This window comes from Carcharodon carcharias, chromosome 30, assembly GCF_017639515.1.
Source record: "Carcharodon carcharias isolate sCarCar2 chromosome 30, sCarCar2.pri, whole genome shotgun sequence".
Classification (NCBI taxonomy): domain Eukaryota; kingdom Metazoa; phylum Chordata; class Chondrichthyes; order Lamniformes; family Lamnidae; genus Carcharodon; species Carcharodon carcharias.
In genome coordinates this window covers 6,999,927-7,017,852 of record NC_054496.1, presented here as the reverse complement: position 1 = coordinate 7,017,852, position 17,926 = coordinate 6,999,927, and the positions used below count along the sequence as shown (strand labels likewise).

Sequence of the window (17,926 nt, the reverse complement as noted above, 5' to 3'; positions counted from 1 at the left end):
GTCCTGGCTCTTTGAAAGAGCTATCCAGTAGTCATACTCTCCAGTTTAACCCCTGATAATTCTGTAAATTAGTCCTTTTCAAGTACATGTCCAACTGCCTTTGTAAAGTTCCTGTGGAATCTACCCTCTCAGGTGGTGTATTCCAGATCAGAGTGACCCTCTGTGTGAAACTGTTTCTCCTTATTGCTCCTGGGCACTGATGGTTAGCAGTGCTGAATCTGCAAGACCAGTTTAAGATCCATTACTCTTCAATTTTTATCAATGACCTGGACTCAGGTGTAGGGAATAGCATCATAAAGTTGCAGCTGATACAAAACTTGGCAAAATAGATGATGAGAATAGTTGTAGACAATGTTACCTATAAAGTTTCATTGTGCAAGGCCAGTTTTTTCAACATGTGGGACCTAAAAGTGTTTTGCACCACTTGTTACCAGGGGCAAGAGCCTTCAGCTACGATGAGAGATGGAAAAGTTAAGACTGTTCTCCTTGGGACTGAGAAGGTTAAGAGGTAACCTACCTAACAAAGGTTTTCCAGGTGATGAGAGGTTTCGACAGGGAGAGAGTGAAACTAACAATAACTAGGGGTCGTGGATTCAAAAAAGATCTCGAGGGGAGACAAGGAGACTTTTTTTTTTACACAGAAGCAGTCAAGTTCTGGATCGCTTGATCTGCAAAGGTGGCCAAAGCTGATTCTGTAAATAATTTTAAAAGGGAGTTGAGCAGGTGCTTGAGGCCGGGGAGTTTGCAGGGCACCGATAAAATCGGGGATGTGGAGCTAAGAATGACTACTATTTCAAAGAGCCAGCGCAGGCATGATGGGCTGAATGGTCTCCTTTTGTGCTGTGAGCTTGAATAATTCTAGTTCTTTTGCCTATTATTTTAAATCGATGTCCTCTGGTTAACAACCCACTTTCCAGTGGAATCAGTTTCTCCCTATTTTCTTCATTGAATCCCCTCCTAATTCAGAATATTACCACTAAATCTCCCTTTAACCATCCCTGCTCCAAGGAAAACATTCGCAGCTTCTCCATCTCGCCACATAACTGAAGACCCTCACCGTTGGTGTCACCCTGGTCAAAATTCCCTGCACTATCTCTAGGGCTTTGACATTCTTCATACAGTGTGGTGCCCATGTTGACACACCCGAGCTGAGATCAGACCATAGATTTGTAAAAGTCTAGCAAAAATTCTCTGTTTTTGTATCCTGTGCCCCTATTCACAAAACTAAATGTCCCATACACCTTATTTACCAACTCACCTGCCACCTTGAAGAATATGTGGCTATGCATCCCAAAGTCCTTGTGCTCTTGGATCCCCTACAGATTATACTGCCTCTCTCTGCTGTTTTTCCCAAAGTGCAACATTTCACCCTCGTCCACATTAAACTACATCTGCCATGCATGTGCTCTTTTCTCCAGTCTGTCCATGTGCTCCTGAAGTCCGTTACCATCCCCTTCATTATTTCCTACTTTACCAAGTTTCATATCATCCATAAACTTTGAAATTATACTCCCTATACCCAACACCAGAGTGTACAGGGGAAGCTGAAATTTTCAGAAGGAGCTGTTTGAGAACTTTCTTGCTCTACAGCTACAGAGAGTTGGGGAGAGATAAGTGGGTGACCACCAAGCTGATTGGGGAAACAGGCAATCAGTGCAAGAATCTTCCAGAAGTCAGCTCCTCAATGATATTCAACTTGAAATATTTGCCTTGAGAAGGTGGTGGTGAGCAGCCTTCTAGGACCGCTGCAGTTCAAGAAGGCAGCTCACCACCACCTTCTCAAGGGCAACTAGGGATGGGCAATAAATTCTGGCACATCCCGTGAATGAATTAAAAAAAAACATTGAGTGTTGAATTCAGTACAGATAATGATTTCTTGCACTCTACTTTTTTTCTTACATACTTCCACCAGCCATCTCACTTGCAGCAGAGAAATCCTTTATGTGTGTTCCATTGGTAGTTCCAGATCTGGAGAGGAAGCTCATTGGTTTACCAGAACTGTCGACAGGATTTCTCTTAAGACCTCGCACACCTCCAGCACCATCGCTGTTCCAGAACCATTGCCCTTCCAGCACCATTGACCTTCCAGCACCATTGACCTTTGAGAATCATTGCCCTTTCAGAACCTCTACCCCTCCAGAGCCATCGCCCTTCCAGAGCCATTGCCATTTCAGAACCATCGCCATTTCAGAACCATCGTTCTTCCAGAACGATTGCCCTTCCAGCACCATTGACTTTTGAGAACCATTGCTCTTCCAGCACCACCACCCTTCCAGAACCATCACCCTTCCAGAGCCATTGCCCTTCCAGAACCATTGCCCTTTCAGAACCATCACCCTTCCAGAACCATCACCCTTCCAGAACTATCACCCTGCAGAATCATTGCTCTTCCAGAATAATTGCCCTTTCAGAACCACCACCTTTCCAGAACCATTTCTCTTTCAGAACTATCACCCTTCCAGAACCATCACCCTTCCAGAACCATCACCATTCCAGAGTCATCATCCTTCCAGAACCATCGCCCTTCCATGACCAACATTCTATGTGCAAAATACTCAAACCCTGGGCAGAATTCTGACATCCTGAAGCACAAGACATGAGAAAACCCTTGCTTAATTTTTCCTAAATGTTTGCATTGATAATGTTGACTTGCACTTTAGGCAATTTGATCATTGGTCACCATTTCCTTCCTCCTGTAATATTTATGTATGATCATAAACATCAATGTCAGCTTTTCCTTAAATTGGTTTCAATTCTGCAAAAGGAGACACAGTGGGCACTGGGAGAAATCACAATACAATTGGCTTGGGTATTAGGATCTTTGACATAACAGACCATATAAAGTTCCCCATTCCCTCACCAGTTCCCTGTGAAGCTCGGCACCAGTTTCTGCATTGTCTTACAGAATGGCTGGAGAACATGCCTACTACGATTTTGAGAACTTCAATCTTGACAATGAACAAAAACAGCAACAGGCTAAGCAGATTCCAGGTACATTTTCATTCAACGAAGGTGGGAATGAGTGTGCTGGAGTGGACATTCTGTCTTGAGTATATTGTTGTGTAAACAGTCATGAGAGTTACATGAATTTCTCATTTGCTGGTATTGAGTGAGGGGGGACTGTTAGTCATGAAGCATCCTAAAGGAGGACAGAGGGGTAGAGAAGCAGAGATATTTAGGGAGGGAACTCCAGAGCGTACAGCTTAGGCAGCTGAAGGTGGGGACACCAATGATGGTGTGATGAAAATCAGAGCTGCGGAAGACAGTAGAAGAATGGAGAGATTTGAGAATGTTGGAGGAGGTCACAGAGATAGGGACAGGGCGCGAGGTCATTGAGGCATTTGAAAACTAGAAAAAATAACATTCATTTTGAAGATGTGACAGGGCTCCAAAGTGTAAAGCCCCCATGTGTCAGCCCTCCCCACTGCAGGATAATGTAAATGATGTGTTTAATAGAGTCAGAGACTTGAGAGGAATTGATTCAGCTGTGACTTTCCAGAAGGTTGTGAGCACATAATCAAGGGTGATGCTTCAGTGCTGAACTGAGGAGGTGCTGCACTATCAGATGTCCCGTCTACAAACTCAATTGGGCATAAAAGATCCTAAGGCATTACTTCAAAGAAGAGTGGGAGGGTGGGGGGGGGGGGTTCTGCCTGGTGTCTTGGTCAATATTTATCCTTTAACCAACATCGCCAAAATAAATGAAGTAGTCATTATCACATTATCTGTGTTTAAATTGGCTACCTTAATCCCTACATCATAGTGACAACGCTTCAGATGCATGGCATTGGGCTGTAGAAAGGTTTGGGGTGTCCTGAGGATCCTCAGTTTATTTTCTGCCTGTTGAGATGGGTGTGTTCCTGCTGTTTGGCATTGGTTTTTGCCAGCCAATATCTTTAAAGATAAAAGTGAGTTAATATGTTCACCAATCATTTTGAAGACTTTGATACCATAAAATACCACATTCTAATCAGCACCATGTTTGAAATCTCAGGTAGCCGATTTAAGTCAGTCTTCTCTGGAAAGTGGTGGATGCTCCTAATCTTCATCCTTCTGTGTGTTATCCTTATTCTTCTGATCACTGGAGTCATTAGATGTGAGTAACTTTCCACTTCGTGTCCGTGTTGAGTTTATTTGATGATGGAAGCAAGATACTGCGGATGCTGGGAATCTGAAACAAAAACCGAAAATGCTGGAGAAAAAAAAACTGCGGAGAGAGGAACAGAGTTAACGTTTCGGGTCCGCATGACTCGTTTCTTTTAATGTATTCTTGGGACGTGGTCAGCATTGGGATGGTCGCCGTTGATTGTCCATCCCCTGGTTGCCCTAGAGAAGATGGGGATGGGGTTTCCTCTTCAACTGTTGCGGTCCGTGGGGTGAAGATGGGTTTACACCAAATTCAGACTTCTTAAAGGTCTGAATCTGTTGACCACTCTGACTTGTCGGGAAGTTACATTTGGCCGCCATAATTTGTCGCTAGTAATCTGACTCTGGAGAATTTAGTTTACCCTCTCTCGGCTGCTAAATGAACTTTGTAACTAAATTCTTGCTGATTTCTCAGGTTCAGAGACCAATGAGACAGTGGAGGAGTTTCAGTCGCAGGTCCAGATGCAGGTCTCTCACGCACTGAATAATGGTGAGTGGAATATCGGAGAATACGGTGACATCGGAGGGATTTCACCTGTAGAAGTCCAAGGATTCAGAGTAAAGGACAAATGATCAGAAGCTCAATCAATTTCGCAGCTAATTACTCAGTAATTCTAACACTATTTATAATTGGGTCTTGGGCTGCAATGACAAGGTCACATTTGTTACAAGTCCTGACCTAGCCCAAGAAGTTTCTCGGTCTTCTGATTTATTTTCAAACTGAGTTAGGCCGTTTCAGAGGGAATTTACCCCTTAGTGTGGGTTCAGAGTCCCGCTGGGGCCCTGCTGAACAGCAGCACTGAAACTAACTGGATTTTAACTTGACCATAACTTCTGGCAAATAACCCAATTTAGTTGCATAGATTGTCATGGTGGGATTTGAACTCAAACTCTGATTCAACTTTAAGACCAAGCTCCCAAGTCCATGGGTTTCATCCTTCCACTGCCTAGGTCCTAAATTCTGAAATTCCCTTCCTCTCCACCTTGCTATTTCTCCCTCTTCCTGAAAGACGCCCTTTGACCAAGCTTTTGGGTTACCTGTCCCAATGTCTCCTTATTTAGCTGAGTGTCAAATTTTGCTGATAACACTCCTGTGGGATGTTTTACTGTGTTAAAGGCACTATCTAAATGCAAGTTGTTGTTGTCCTATATACCTGTCCTGTATAATCTTCCTTTTTCTCCCACCAATGTAACCTGGATTCCATCATCTCCCACTCCAACTTACCTCTCCTTGCATCTCAAACCTTGGCGGGGTGGGGGAGACATTAGCTTTCTGAATTTCCTCTTCCTAGTGTAAATCTGTACGTTGCAAATCTCAGGCGTTAGTTGATATCCTGTTATGAATTGCTTAATGCAACCCAGAGAGGTGAAGGGATTTATTTTCCGTGCATTGTAGCTCATGCTGCACACATTGTGAGTTCATTTCCTATATTCTAACCCTGAAGTCTAAATCTTTAGTTTCAGATAAATCAGAACTGAAGGAACTCGAGCTGCGTATTCGAAATGAAGTGACACAGTTGGGTCAAAGAGGTGAGTGGGACAGTGTTGGATCAATTGAGTGGCTGAATGATTCAATCAGTGGAAACTGGGAAAATAACCCCCCCCCCCCCCACAGTCTCACTCAGAATTAGACAGAGAACATGTTTCCCCTTTGCCATCCCAAGTCTCCACTATTGGCAAGTGTGTACAGGAGGATGTTAAGTGAGGACAGAATCGGGATTGACTGTGATGCACCCCATGCCTAATTAGCCAGCCTGCACTCACGTTTGACTCCCATGCTAAGAATTGTGTGAGCAACCCTGTTCTCCTGATACCCAATGAACACAAATGGAGCCCCTCAGCAAAAGCGGAATAGAATTTGTGGAGCTCAGAAAAGAATTCTGTCCCATAACGAAATTTATGGCACAAAAGGAGGCCATTCAGCCCATCGTACCTCTCCCAACTAAGAAAGAGAAATTCAGCCATGACTTTCTTTTTTAATTAACAGTGTGTGTTTAATAATAACTGTGACACAACCTCATTCTGATTATATACAGCAGCCTGGGGTGAGAACTGACTTCTGAGTCTCCCCTTCCTTGTATAATCTGTACGTTTGAAATCTCTGACAACACAGCAGTGAGTCCTGTTTGCTTCTCTCCAAATCTCTGGCATTAATTGAAATGCTGTTATGAATTCGTTCCCAGGAGGCAAAGGGATTCATTTTCCCCCCAATTGTTAACCACAGTGTGGCTTGAAGTCTAAATCTTTTCTCACATTTCAGTTTCAGACAAATCAGACCTGAAGGAACTCGAGCTGCGTATTCAGGATCAGGTGACACAGATGGGTGCAGGAGGTGAGTGGGATGTTGGCTCAATTGAACAGCAGCTTCAGGAAGGCTGAGCAGGGATTCAGGAGCAGATATCACCCAACCTCACTCAGTCATACATTCATCATATTTAATTATAACAAACTGAGCACTGAGCAGTAAAATATTTAAACGCACAATCCAACCATTGCACATTCTAACCTTCAATCCTTCAACAAATTTCTAATGATCTTTCAAATACAAGGCAGGTGCTGAATACGGTGTGTTTGATCTGATTGTATACATCAGCCTGGGATAATCGAAGTGAATTTAATTGTTATTTAGTGGAGAGTGTGCAGCGAGAGTCAATCCCTGCAGGTGGCAGCAGCTCCCAACCTCTCCTGGGAGGATTATTGCCCCGAGAGACAGAGAGAGAGAGAAAGAAATGATAAAAAGACAGAGAGGCCTTTGCAGTGTCTCCAGACATCACCATTTGTACAAGCCTAAGTCTTTCCAAACCCCAACAGCACCATCAGAGTTTGAATGCAGAAGTGTGTGTACCTCACCTCCACCACTTTGCTAAATGGGATAGATTTCAAACAGATCTAGCAACTCAAGACTGGGCACCATGAGGTGCTGTGGGCCATCAGCAGCAGCAGAATTGTACTAGAACACAATCTGTAACCTCAAGGCCCCACTCTACCATTACCATCAAGCCAGGGGATCAACCCTGGTCCAATGAAGAGTGCAGGAGGACATGCCAGGAGCAGCACCAGGCATACCTAAAAATGAGGTATCAACCTGATGAAGCTATAAAACAGGACTGCTTGTGTGCCATACAGCATAAGCAGCAAGTAATAGACAGAGCTAAGCGATCCCACAACCAACAGATCAAATCTAAGCTCTGCAGACCTGCCACATCCAGTCGTGAATGGTGGTGGACAATTAAACAAAATATTGGAGGAGCAGGCTCCACAAATATCCCCATCCTCAATGATGGGGGAGCCCAGCACATCAGTACAAAAGATAAGGCTGAAGCATTTGTTACAATCTTCAGCCAGAAGTGTTGAGTGGATGATCCATCTTGGCCTCCTCTGGGGTCCCCAGCATCACAGATGCCAGTCTTCAGCCAATTTGATTCACTCCACATGATATCAAGAAATGGCTGAAGGCACTGGATACTGCAAAGGCTATGGGCCCTGACAATATTCCAGCAATAGTACTGAAGACTTGGGCTCCAGGACTTCCAGCACCCCTAACCAAGCTGTTCCAGTACAGATACAACACAAGCATCTTCCCAGCTATGTGGAAAATTGCCCAGGTCTGTCCTGTACACAAAAATTAGAAGAAATCCAACCCAGCCAATTACTGCCCCATCAGTCTACTCTCTATCATCATAAAGTAATGGAAAAGGTCATCATTCAGGGTCACTCAGTCTCTGACCTCATTACAGCCCTGGTTCAAACATGGACAAAAGACTGAATGTCAGAGGTGAGGTGAGAGTGACTGCCCTTGACATCAAGGCAGCATTTGACTGAGTGTGGCATCAAGGAACCCTAACAAAACTGGGATCAAAGGGAAGGTGAAAACTCTCTGCTGGTTGGAGTCATACTGAGCACAAAGGAAGATGGTTGTGGTTGTTGGAGGTCAGTCACTCAGCTCCAGAACATCACTGCAGGAGTTTCTCAGGGTGGTGTCCTTAACCCAACCATCTTCAGCTGCTTCATCAATGACCTTCCTTCCACCATAAGGTCAGAAGTGGGGATGTTCGCTGATGATTGCACAATGTTCAGCACCATTCACAACTCCTCAGATACTGAAGCAGTCCGTGCCCAAATGCAGCAAGACCTGGACAATATCCATATTTGGGCTGACAAGTGGCAAGTAACATTCATGCCACACAAGTGCCAGGCAATGACCATCTTCAACAAGGGAGAATATAACCATCGGCCCTTGACATTCAAAGGCATTACCATCACTGAATCCCCCACTATCAACATCCTGGGGGTTACCATTGACCAGAAACTGAACTGGACTAGCCATATAAATATTGTGGCTACAAGAGCAGGTGTGAGGCAGGAATCCTGCGGTGAGTAACTCACCTCCTGACTCCCCAGAGCCTGTCCACCATCTACAAGGCACAAGTCAGGGGTGTGATGGAATATGCCCCACTTGCCTGGATGAGTGCAGCTCCAACACTCAAGAAGCTTGACACCGTCCAGGACACAGCAGCCGACTTGATTGACACCCTATCCACAAACATTCTCTCCCTCCACCACCAACACACAGTGGCAGCAGTGTGTACCATATACAAGATGCACTGCAGGAATTCACCAAGGCTGCTTAGACAGCGCCTTCCAAACCCATGACGACTACAATCTAGAAGGACAAGGGCAGCAGACACATGGGAACACCACCACCTGGAGGTTCTCCTCTAAGTCACTCACCATCCTGACTTGGAAATATATCGCCGTTCCTTCACTGTCACTGGGTCAAAATCCTGGAACACCCTCCCTAACAGCACTGTGGGTGTGCCTACACCACATGGACTGCAGCAGTTCAAGAAGGCAGCTCACCACCACCTTCTCAAGGGCAATTAGAGATGGGCAATAAATGCTGACCCAGACAACGATGCCCTCAGGGGGTGGTGATGATGTGTTAGTGTGTGTGTGTGAGTTGTGTGCTGTGTCTGCGTATAGGGGAGGAACTGTTAGGCCCAGATTTTCATCCTTGGGCTGAAACAGGATTCAGGATGGCCCCAGAATGAATCCACAGTCTGTCAGGAGCGGAGGTGTGCTGGGTGCAAGGGTAGGCTCTGTGCGATGGCACTGTGTTTAAATAACTAAAAAATAATAAAACAAATAACATCCCTTCAGCCCTCAGCCCCCACGCCCTCTCTATATCCCATCCATGCCAACTAAGAGCCCTTCTACCCACCCCATTGGCCCCATACCCCCAATGCCAACTTAGTACCAACTCATGTCAATGCATGACCCCCACCACCCTTTGCCCTTACCCATTCCATGCCAACTCACATAGTGTCCTTGGACAGTTCCTTGACAGCTTTGACACTTTCTGGGTAACTTTGATGGCAATATTTTACAGCCCCATTGTGGCAGGGGTGGGTCCATAAGATGCAGCGAGCCATTCAAAACTCCATTGACTTTGGCGGGACCATGGAATCACACCAGCGTAAAATCACGCCCAACAGCAGGAGAGCTTCTTAACATTCCCCGGCCAGCTAGACAGTTCCTGGACATTTCCCGGACAGCTGGACAGTTCCTGGACAGATGGACAGTTCCTGGACATTTCCCGGACAGCTGGACAGTTCCTGGACAGATGGACAGTTCCTGGACATTTCCTGGACAGATGGACAGTTCCTGGACAGATGGACAGTTCCTGGACAGATGGACAGTTCCTGGACAGATGGACAGTTCCTGGACATTTCCCGGACAGATGGACAGTTCCTGGACATTTCCTGGACAGATGGACAGTTCCTGGACATTTCCTGGACAGATGGACAGTTCCTGGACATTTCCTGGACAGATGGACAGTTCCTGGACATTTCCTGGACAGATGGACAGTTCCTGGACAGATGGACAGTTCCTGGACATTTCCTGGACAGATGGACAGTTCCTGGACATTTCCCGGACAGATGGACAGTTCCTGGACATTTCCTGGACAGATGGACAGTTCCTGGACATTTCCCGGACAGATGGACAGTTCCTGGACATTTCCCGGACAGCTGGACATTTCCCGGACAGCTCTCAGACACTCTTTTACAGCTTGGCAGTTGCAATGAGTTTGTGCATAAAAAGTGTATAATCATGTTCTCTTTAACAATCCCAAAGGGTGCCTCTTCATTCCCAAAGGTGTCTCAGGAACCTATGCAAAGTGGTACCTTACCCCTCCAAGGGATTACCCTATCCACAAGAATTCACCAAGTTCAGACACCCTCTTACCTGTTCTAATCTGCACATTCCCGACTCTACTCTCCTGTTCTTCCAAAATCCCACGATAGAGGAGGCAGCTGATATTTAAAAGGCCAGCTGCCTCCACAAATCGTGCATGTGTGAACACTGACCCGACTCCAGTCCTGCCCTGTGAAGATAGGAAATGCTGGGTTCAGGGATAGGGCTTAGAATTTTCGGCCATTTCTGGGACTTTCCCAATGATGGAGAGTCTCTCTGTTGTGGCGAAAATCCGAGCCTCAGTGTCTTTGTGTGTGTGTGAGTATTGGTGAATGTGACTGTGTTTGTGTGTGTGTAGGGGATAGAATATTAGTTCTGGTATCTGAGAACGTGTGTGTGTTTGTATATGGGTGAGAATGGGTGAGTGTATGTTTAAGTAAGGGTGTCTGTGAGTTTCAGTGTGGGAGAGAATGTGTTAGTATGTGTGTGAATGCGAGTGAGTGCGTGTTAGTGTGTGTGCAAGTGTCTGATTATTTGTGTGTGTGTCTGACTTTATGAGTGTGTGTGTGAGTGTGTGTGTGCGTGTCTGATTATTTCTGAGTGTGTGTTTCTGATTGTGAGTGTGTGTGTTTGTGTGTGTCTGATTGTGAGTGTGTGTGCGTGTGTCTGATTATTTCCGAATGTGTGTCTGAATGTGAATGTGTGTTTATGTGGCTCTGATTGTTTGTGAGTGTGTGTTTATGTCTTTGCATGAGTGCGTGTGTGCTTGTGAGTATATATGTGTGCGTTAGTGTGTGCATGTTAGTGTTGTGCATGCATGTGTGTGTGTATGTCTGTTTGTGAGTGTGTGTGTCTGATTGTGTGTGTGTGTGTCTGATTGTTTGTCAGTGTGTGTGTGTAGGAGGGTGTGTGCGTCCGATTGTGTATGTGTCTGATTCTTTATATGTGTATCTGATTGTTTGTCAGTGTGTGTGTTTGTGACATTGTGTGTGAGTGTGCATGTGCTTGTGAGTGTGTGTGAGGATTAGTGTGTACTTATTTGTGTGTGAGTGCGCTTGTGAGTGTGTGTGTGAGGGTTAGTGTGCACTTATTTGTGTGTGTGTGTATTTATTAATCCTTATGATCTACTCTTGATTTCCTCTTGCTTTTGGTTTTGGAAGAGCTTTCAAAGAAGATTACTAACTTCATGAATACTATATCCAACAAACTAGAAATGCTGCCAGAACCTGGTGAGTTATCTGAAGATTAGCAGATTTAAATAAAGCTTATATATTTCAGAGTGATTAAATAATGATCTGTCTGTTCGAGCGAGTGTGAGGGAAGCATGTCCATTCTTTTAATCCACTTTGAACCCTCCCAAGGACATTTTTATTCATTCATGGGATATGGGCATCACTGGCTGGGCCAGCATTTATTGCCCATCTCTAATTGCCCTTGAGAAGGTGGTAGTGAGCTGCCTTCTTGAACCGCTGCAGTCCATGTGGTGTAGGTACACCCACAGTGCTGTTAGGGAGGGAGTTCCAGGATTTTGACCCAGTGACAGTGAAGGAACGGCCGATATATTTCCAAGTCAGGGGATGGTGAGTGACTTAGAGGGGAACCTCCAGGTGGTGGTGTTCTCATGTGTCTGCTGCCCTTGTCCTTCTAGATGGTAGTGGATGTGGGTTTGGAAGGTGCTGTCTAGGGAGGCTTGGTGAGTTGCTGCAGTACTTCTTGTAGATGGTACACACACTGCTGCTACTGTGTGTTGGTGGTGGAGGGAGTGAATGGTTGTGGATGTGGTGCCAATCAAGCGGGCTGCTTTGTCCTGGACAATGTCCAGCTTCTTGAGTGTTGTTGGAGCTGCACTCATCCAGGCAAGTGGAGAGTATTCCATCACAATCCTGACTTGTGTCTTGTAGATGGTGGACAGACTTTGGGGAGTCAGGAGGTGAGTTACTCTCCACAGAATTCCCAGCCCTGACTTGCTCTTGTAGCCACAGTATTTATATGGGTAGTCCAGTTCAGTTTCTGGGTGTTGATAGTGGGGGATTCAGTGATGGTAATGCCATTGAACATCAAGGGGCGATGATTAAATTCTGTCTTGTTGGAGGTGGTCATTGCCTGGCACTTGTGTGGTGTGAATGTTACTTGCCACTTGTCAGTCCAAGCCTGGATATTGTCCAGGTCTTGCTGCATTTGGACACGGACTGCTTCAGTATCTGAGGAGTTGTGAATGGTGCTGAACATTGTGCAATCATCAGCGAACATCCCCACTTCTGACGTTATGATGGAAGGAAGGTCATTGATGAAGCAGCTGAAGATGGTTGGGCTGAGAACACTACCCTGAGGAACTCCTGCAGTGATGTCCTGGAGCTGAGATGATTGATCCCCAGCAACCACAACCATCTTCCTTTATGACATTTTTCCTTGTGAGGCAGCTGTGGCTCATAGCTAGCCCACGCCCCTGAGTCAGGAGGCTCTGGATTCAAGCTCCACTCCAGGCTTGTGAATCAGGGCAGCTCCAGTCCTGAAATTTCCTGACTCAACCGACCTGCTTTGGTAAAACGTGCCCCGGTACACACAATGTTTGCTCCGGAGGGCCAGGTAAGGGATGGAGTTGGGCCTGCTGACACCTGCAGCCATGGGGGGTGGGTCAGTTCCAAAGTTGGCTGGTTAGAATGCCCTACTTTGGTTTTGTAAGACTTTTTCCCAGTTGTTTTATAAGATTTTAGGCCCTCTAGCCTTTGGCCCCTCACTCCACACCCACCTCCAGGCACCTTATACCTTCCATGCCCACTCATGCGAACTCAAACCAACTTATGCCCCCCCCAACCAACCCCCATAGCCCCTTATTCTCTCTCTGCTTATTCAATGCCAACTGAAGCCCCCCAGCCACACCCCATGGACCCCTATACTCTCCATGCCAACTCCATGCCAACTTGTGCCCCTTCCATGTATATTCGCCCAATATACACTATGTACATAACCAATGAACCATATAATAACTGGGACAAGTGTAGATATTCTGAGAGAAAGATAAAAAAACACCCCATTTACAAATCTTCTTTTGAAAAAAAACTGCTGTTCCTACAACCCTGTAAAAGTGTCAATCAGCCAGACCATTAAAGTATCAATAACACTTCACATCCCTTAATCTTGTCCAAATAAACATTGAGACATTGACAAAAGAGTTCGCAGAAAGAACAACTTATTATAACCACTGAAAGATCAAGAAAAATGGACAATTCACTTCAGATGTGAATTAAGAATCCCTGCTGAGGCTCTGGCAGAGCCGCCGATGGTGAAGTTATGGAAACCTGGGGTGTCAAAGAGGCCAGAATTGTAGGGAAATCATTAATGTTTTGAAACAACATGGAACCCCTTTTAAACTTAAAAACTGTGGTTGGCTGAAAGTCACTACCTCTGTGTTGTGTTAATTTAATAAACTTTATGCTACTTTGTTGATTTGGCCTCTCAGGTAAATGTTAAATGTTTTTCAGCATGTCAGAACCTTCAATGCGCTCACCACTGGATACACTTCAATGGGAGCTGTTACTTCTTTTCAACTAAAAAAGCCTCGTGGACCTCAAGCAAGATGTACTGTTCACTCCAACAGTCCAACCTTGTTGTCATTAATACCATTGAAGAGCAGGTAAATCTAAGTTTACACAGTCAGCACAGTTTCAATTGTCTGTTCAAGACTGAGTGCAAAGATTTTTCAGAACTGTATCACACTGATTTTCATTAGGTAAATTTATTAATGATTATGGGACCATGGCAGGTAGGTGGAGCCAAGGTACAGACCAATCCTGATGTGATTGAATGGTGGAAAAGGCTCGAGGGACTGAATGACCTCCTGCGGTTCCTGTGCAGCAATGACTATGGTAGCTAAGGAGACGAGATAGGGGTAATGTGGGATTGACAGAATGTCAGGGAGGAAAGAAGTGGGCACAGTGGGGCAGGGTCCCGCTGAATTGGGTATTGGGGGTCGGGAAGAATGAAGGCAAAAGATAGCACTGGGGCTTGTATACTGAGGATTCCTTTGCTGCTGATGCTAATTCATTCCGAACTCTAATACCCTTCAAGAAATAATGGGGCCAACTTTCATCCCACCCCCCCCACCCCCCACCCCCCACCACCACCACCAGCCCCCAAGTTGCCTCGGTGTAAGTTTGGTGCTGTGGGTTCCAGAGGTGTCCAATTTGATCTCAGCTGAACCTGGCTGTATTTCGACTATCCACCACTGGGTGGAAGTACCTCTGCTGTTTAATGTTTAACTGGGAATGAGGAAGATGAGCATCTGAAGGTGACTAAGCAGAATGCCAGGCAGGAGCAGGAACCCTGATTCGATAAGGACACAGTGGAGGGTTTGATCATTGACCAGGGGCTTCAGTATCATCATGGCCGCTGAGAGGGCAGCTCTCTCACTGAACAGTTGGCATGGAGTCCGGGAGTAGATCCACACCTGGGTGGTTTTGTTGGCTATGCCAGTGGTAACATATCCACACCGTACGGCAACCCTCTCCGGTGACCCGTCATGTGGTGGACAGTGCCTGACACAAAGTGTTGGAAACCATGGGAGGTAAGTCAGGTTGCCAACCCATGTTGGACATATTCCTGGAGATTTCATCACATGACTTTCTGCCTCCAAATATCCCACCCACAAACTCTTTGCCATTGGTTGCCCATGTTCATCCTAGTCCAACCAGAATGCAGTTGGGTCCTCATTATCTGATTGGATGACTCTTGACTGTCAGTCAAACAGCCTTTATTTCCCATGTTCTGTATTTTTATGACTTGTGAGCAAAAATGTTCAGCAAAGTTTATTTTTAAAACACAATATTTGTTAATCTTCCTACAATATATTTTCCTGCTGTTATTTTTGCCATGTGCCGGAGATTTATCTTCAATTCCCGGACCCTCCAGGGCAATCCTGGAGAGCTGGCAACACTAGATTTAAACCTGAGACCTATAGCAAACTCTGCAAATAACATAAGGTTTCCTTTTTTTTTGAATTGCTCATTCCATTTCCATCCTTATGCAGCATTTTGTTACAATGGAAAGTGACTCCAAATTATTCTGGATTGGCCTGACTGATCATGAGAATGAGGACAAGTGGGAATGGGTCGATGGCACAGATTACAAGACAACACCAATGTAAGTTCATTTGATGTTTACACAGCGCAAGTGCTGGACACTGGACTTACAGCCCAGCTTGTGCACCTAATTTTATTTAATTAGAAGTAGACGTCAAAAAAATAGGTTCCAATATCATCACCCTGAATATTCTCAGAGTTGGATATCGTTAGAACAATTATTATCTTGTTATAAAGACGTGGAACTTCCCATAGTGGCAAAAAAATCATCAGAGATGCAAACTCCCAATTCATAAAGGGAGTTCTGGTGAAGATCCTTCAGTGATCTGGTTCTCTCTTTAAATTACAACTATATCTGTTCTTTAAAAAATATAAAGAAAACCTTGAAGAAAGGGTTTCAAGGAAGGGGAAAAAAAACCCACTCAGATGGTAGTCCTTGTCCCTGATTACCACACATGGTCTTTCACTGTACAATGTGTGTGTGTGGCCCTCTGTTTGAGACCCTCTGCTGTGATGGTCTCCTTGGCCCCTCCAGTGTAGCGCAACACTCATGCCTCAGGTCAAAGCCCCACATTGGAGAATGGATCTCAATCAGATGCCAGGCCAGGTTTGCAGTTGCAAAGTGCCTGTTCCTGATGTGAATAAAGGAGCTTCCTTCAGAAGCATGCACGCACTTCCTGCCTGCCATCTTGAGGATTTGGGGGCCATGTTGGCCTGGAAGACAGGCGCTAGGTGACCTAAATCCTGTGAAGCACTCTGGGGTGTTTCATTATATCCCAGGTCCTATATAAAGGCAAATTATTACTCTTATGATTCAAGCAGTAGAAACTTCTAGAGTAATGTTGCTTTCAGGGCAATCTGCTGTGCCATACTTACCGTGACCTCTGTTGTTTGAAGGTTTTGGGCTCCTCAAGAACCCAACAATTCTGGGACAGGTGAGGACTGTGCCCACACCAATGATCAAGGAAGATGGAATGACAATCAGTGCTCTCAGAAATTTCTCTACATCTGTGAGCAAAGAGCCAAAACAGCTTGAAATCCTGCCACAAATCTCAATAACACAAGCGGCATTTTCTGAATAGTTGGTTGTTTTCGCAAGTAGAATAATTTTCACAATATTTTTCTAGTTTAGTGTAAAGTAGGTTTATGGGGGATTGCGGTGTCCTGTCTGTGTTTGTGATTTAATTATGTTTTGTAGCCAAGCAGACTGCAAGTTGAAGTTATCAAAAGGAGTAGGGAATAGAAGTGTCTTTAATATGCTAATGAGCAAACATGGTTGGGGTCTTAGCATGTCAGGAGTGAAGGGAATTTGCATTTTTAGATAGATGAAGGGGGATTTGGTTTTCATCTGTTTAGAAACAGCCAGACAAGCAAGCTGAGGAATGTGTTTATTTTTCTCAAGGGCTACTGACAGTTTAGTAGCAACATGAAAAGATTTATATTATGAGAAAGGTAAAGTTCCAAAGACATATGGACAATGGAATTTACACATTAAAAGGGAAAAACATGTACAAAGGTTATGTGTGTAAGATCTACCAGAAGTTTAAGAAGCCTCCAGTATTTGTGCATTAAGCCTGCTGTCTACAGAAACGGAAGCTGGGAAAAGCCACTTTGAACTCTACTGTCCAGGATATTGTGTTTAATTTGCAAAAATCTATTTTTTTAACCATTGCCTTAAAGGGGGTGTAACTGGAAGCCAGAATAATTAGGGGTTTTAAGTAATTTATAGACCTGTGTATACACTTGAAATATTTTCTTTTGTTAACAAATATTTAATCTTGTTTTTTAAAAAGCTCTGAAGTCTTGCTGGACTTATTACTTCGGAATTCAGGGCACGCATCTCGAAATAAATACAAATTGCAAAACCATTGTGATAGTGTGACCAAGTTTCCCTCAAGGATTTGATCTCCTTGGCACAAATCATCTGCCGTGTCATAACAGTTGGTATCTAGAATAAATACAATGTGCCAGACTGCCAAACTCAACTGAACTCAGCTTAACAGTGCCAAATGGCAGCCAGTCACCTAGGTTGGCAGAGTCTCTCTATAACAGTGACTACATTTTAAAAGTAAAGGCGTCTTGAGGAAGTAAAAGGTTCTATATAAATGCAGAGTCTTCTTTTCAGATCGATGTGACCCACATCACTCTGTACATTAACACACTGTTAACCATAGAGGTGCTTTCCACATTGAGATTGTTTGCAGTCTGTACCTGTTTTTACACTCTATTTATCTGACTGAATAAAGATAAATTGTACTTTTTCTTTTCTGCTTTATTTCTTCCCATGGTTGATATACACATGTAGTATTTTCAGTCAGTTTGTCAGCTCATTAGATTTATTAGATAGCGTTAAACCTCCTGGGTATTAGTTGTGTGTGTGTGTGTGTTTGGAGCAAGGGTTAATGTGTTCCCATTAATTTCCTGTCTGTTCGCTGCTAACATGTTAATTAACCCTTTGATTTCAGTTTGAGTCAGTGTCGTGTTAAAATAGCACAGATTTAGGGACA

At 44.6% G+C, this 17,926-nt stretch overlaps 1 protein-coding gene across 2 annotated transcripts; it reads left to right on the top strand.

The window, feature by feature from the left end:
- The first annotated feature begins 2,836 nt into the window (after positions 1-2,836).
- Positions 2,837-16,895, top strand: LOC121271400 (C-type lectin domain family 10 member A-like). Of its 2 annotated transcripts, XM_041177377.1 has the most exons (9): positions 2,837-2,991; positions 3,995-4,096; positions 4,562-4,636; positions 5,605-5,676; positions 6,407-6,478; positions 11,502-11,570; positions 13,824-13,975; positions 15,368-15,480; positions 16,317-16,895. In XM_041177377.1, the coding sequence occupies exons 1-9, from the start codon at positions 2,907-2,909 to the stop codon at positions 16,453-16,455; spliced, it is 879 nt and encodes a 292-aa protein (XP_041033311.1). In that variant the 5' UTR covers positions 2,837-2,906; the 3' UTR covers positions 16,456-16,895. The 2 variants fall into 2 exon arrangements, with proteins under 2 accessions (XP_041033311.1, XP_041033312.1); XM_041177378.1 differs by lacking the exon at positions 11,502-11,570.
- Positions 16,896-17,926: the final 1,031 nt, after the last annotated feature.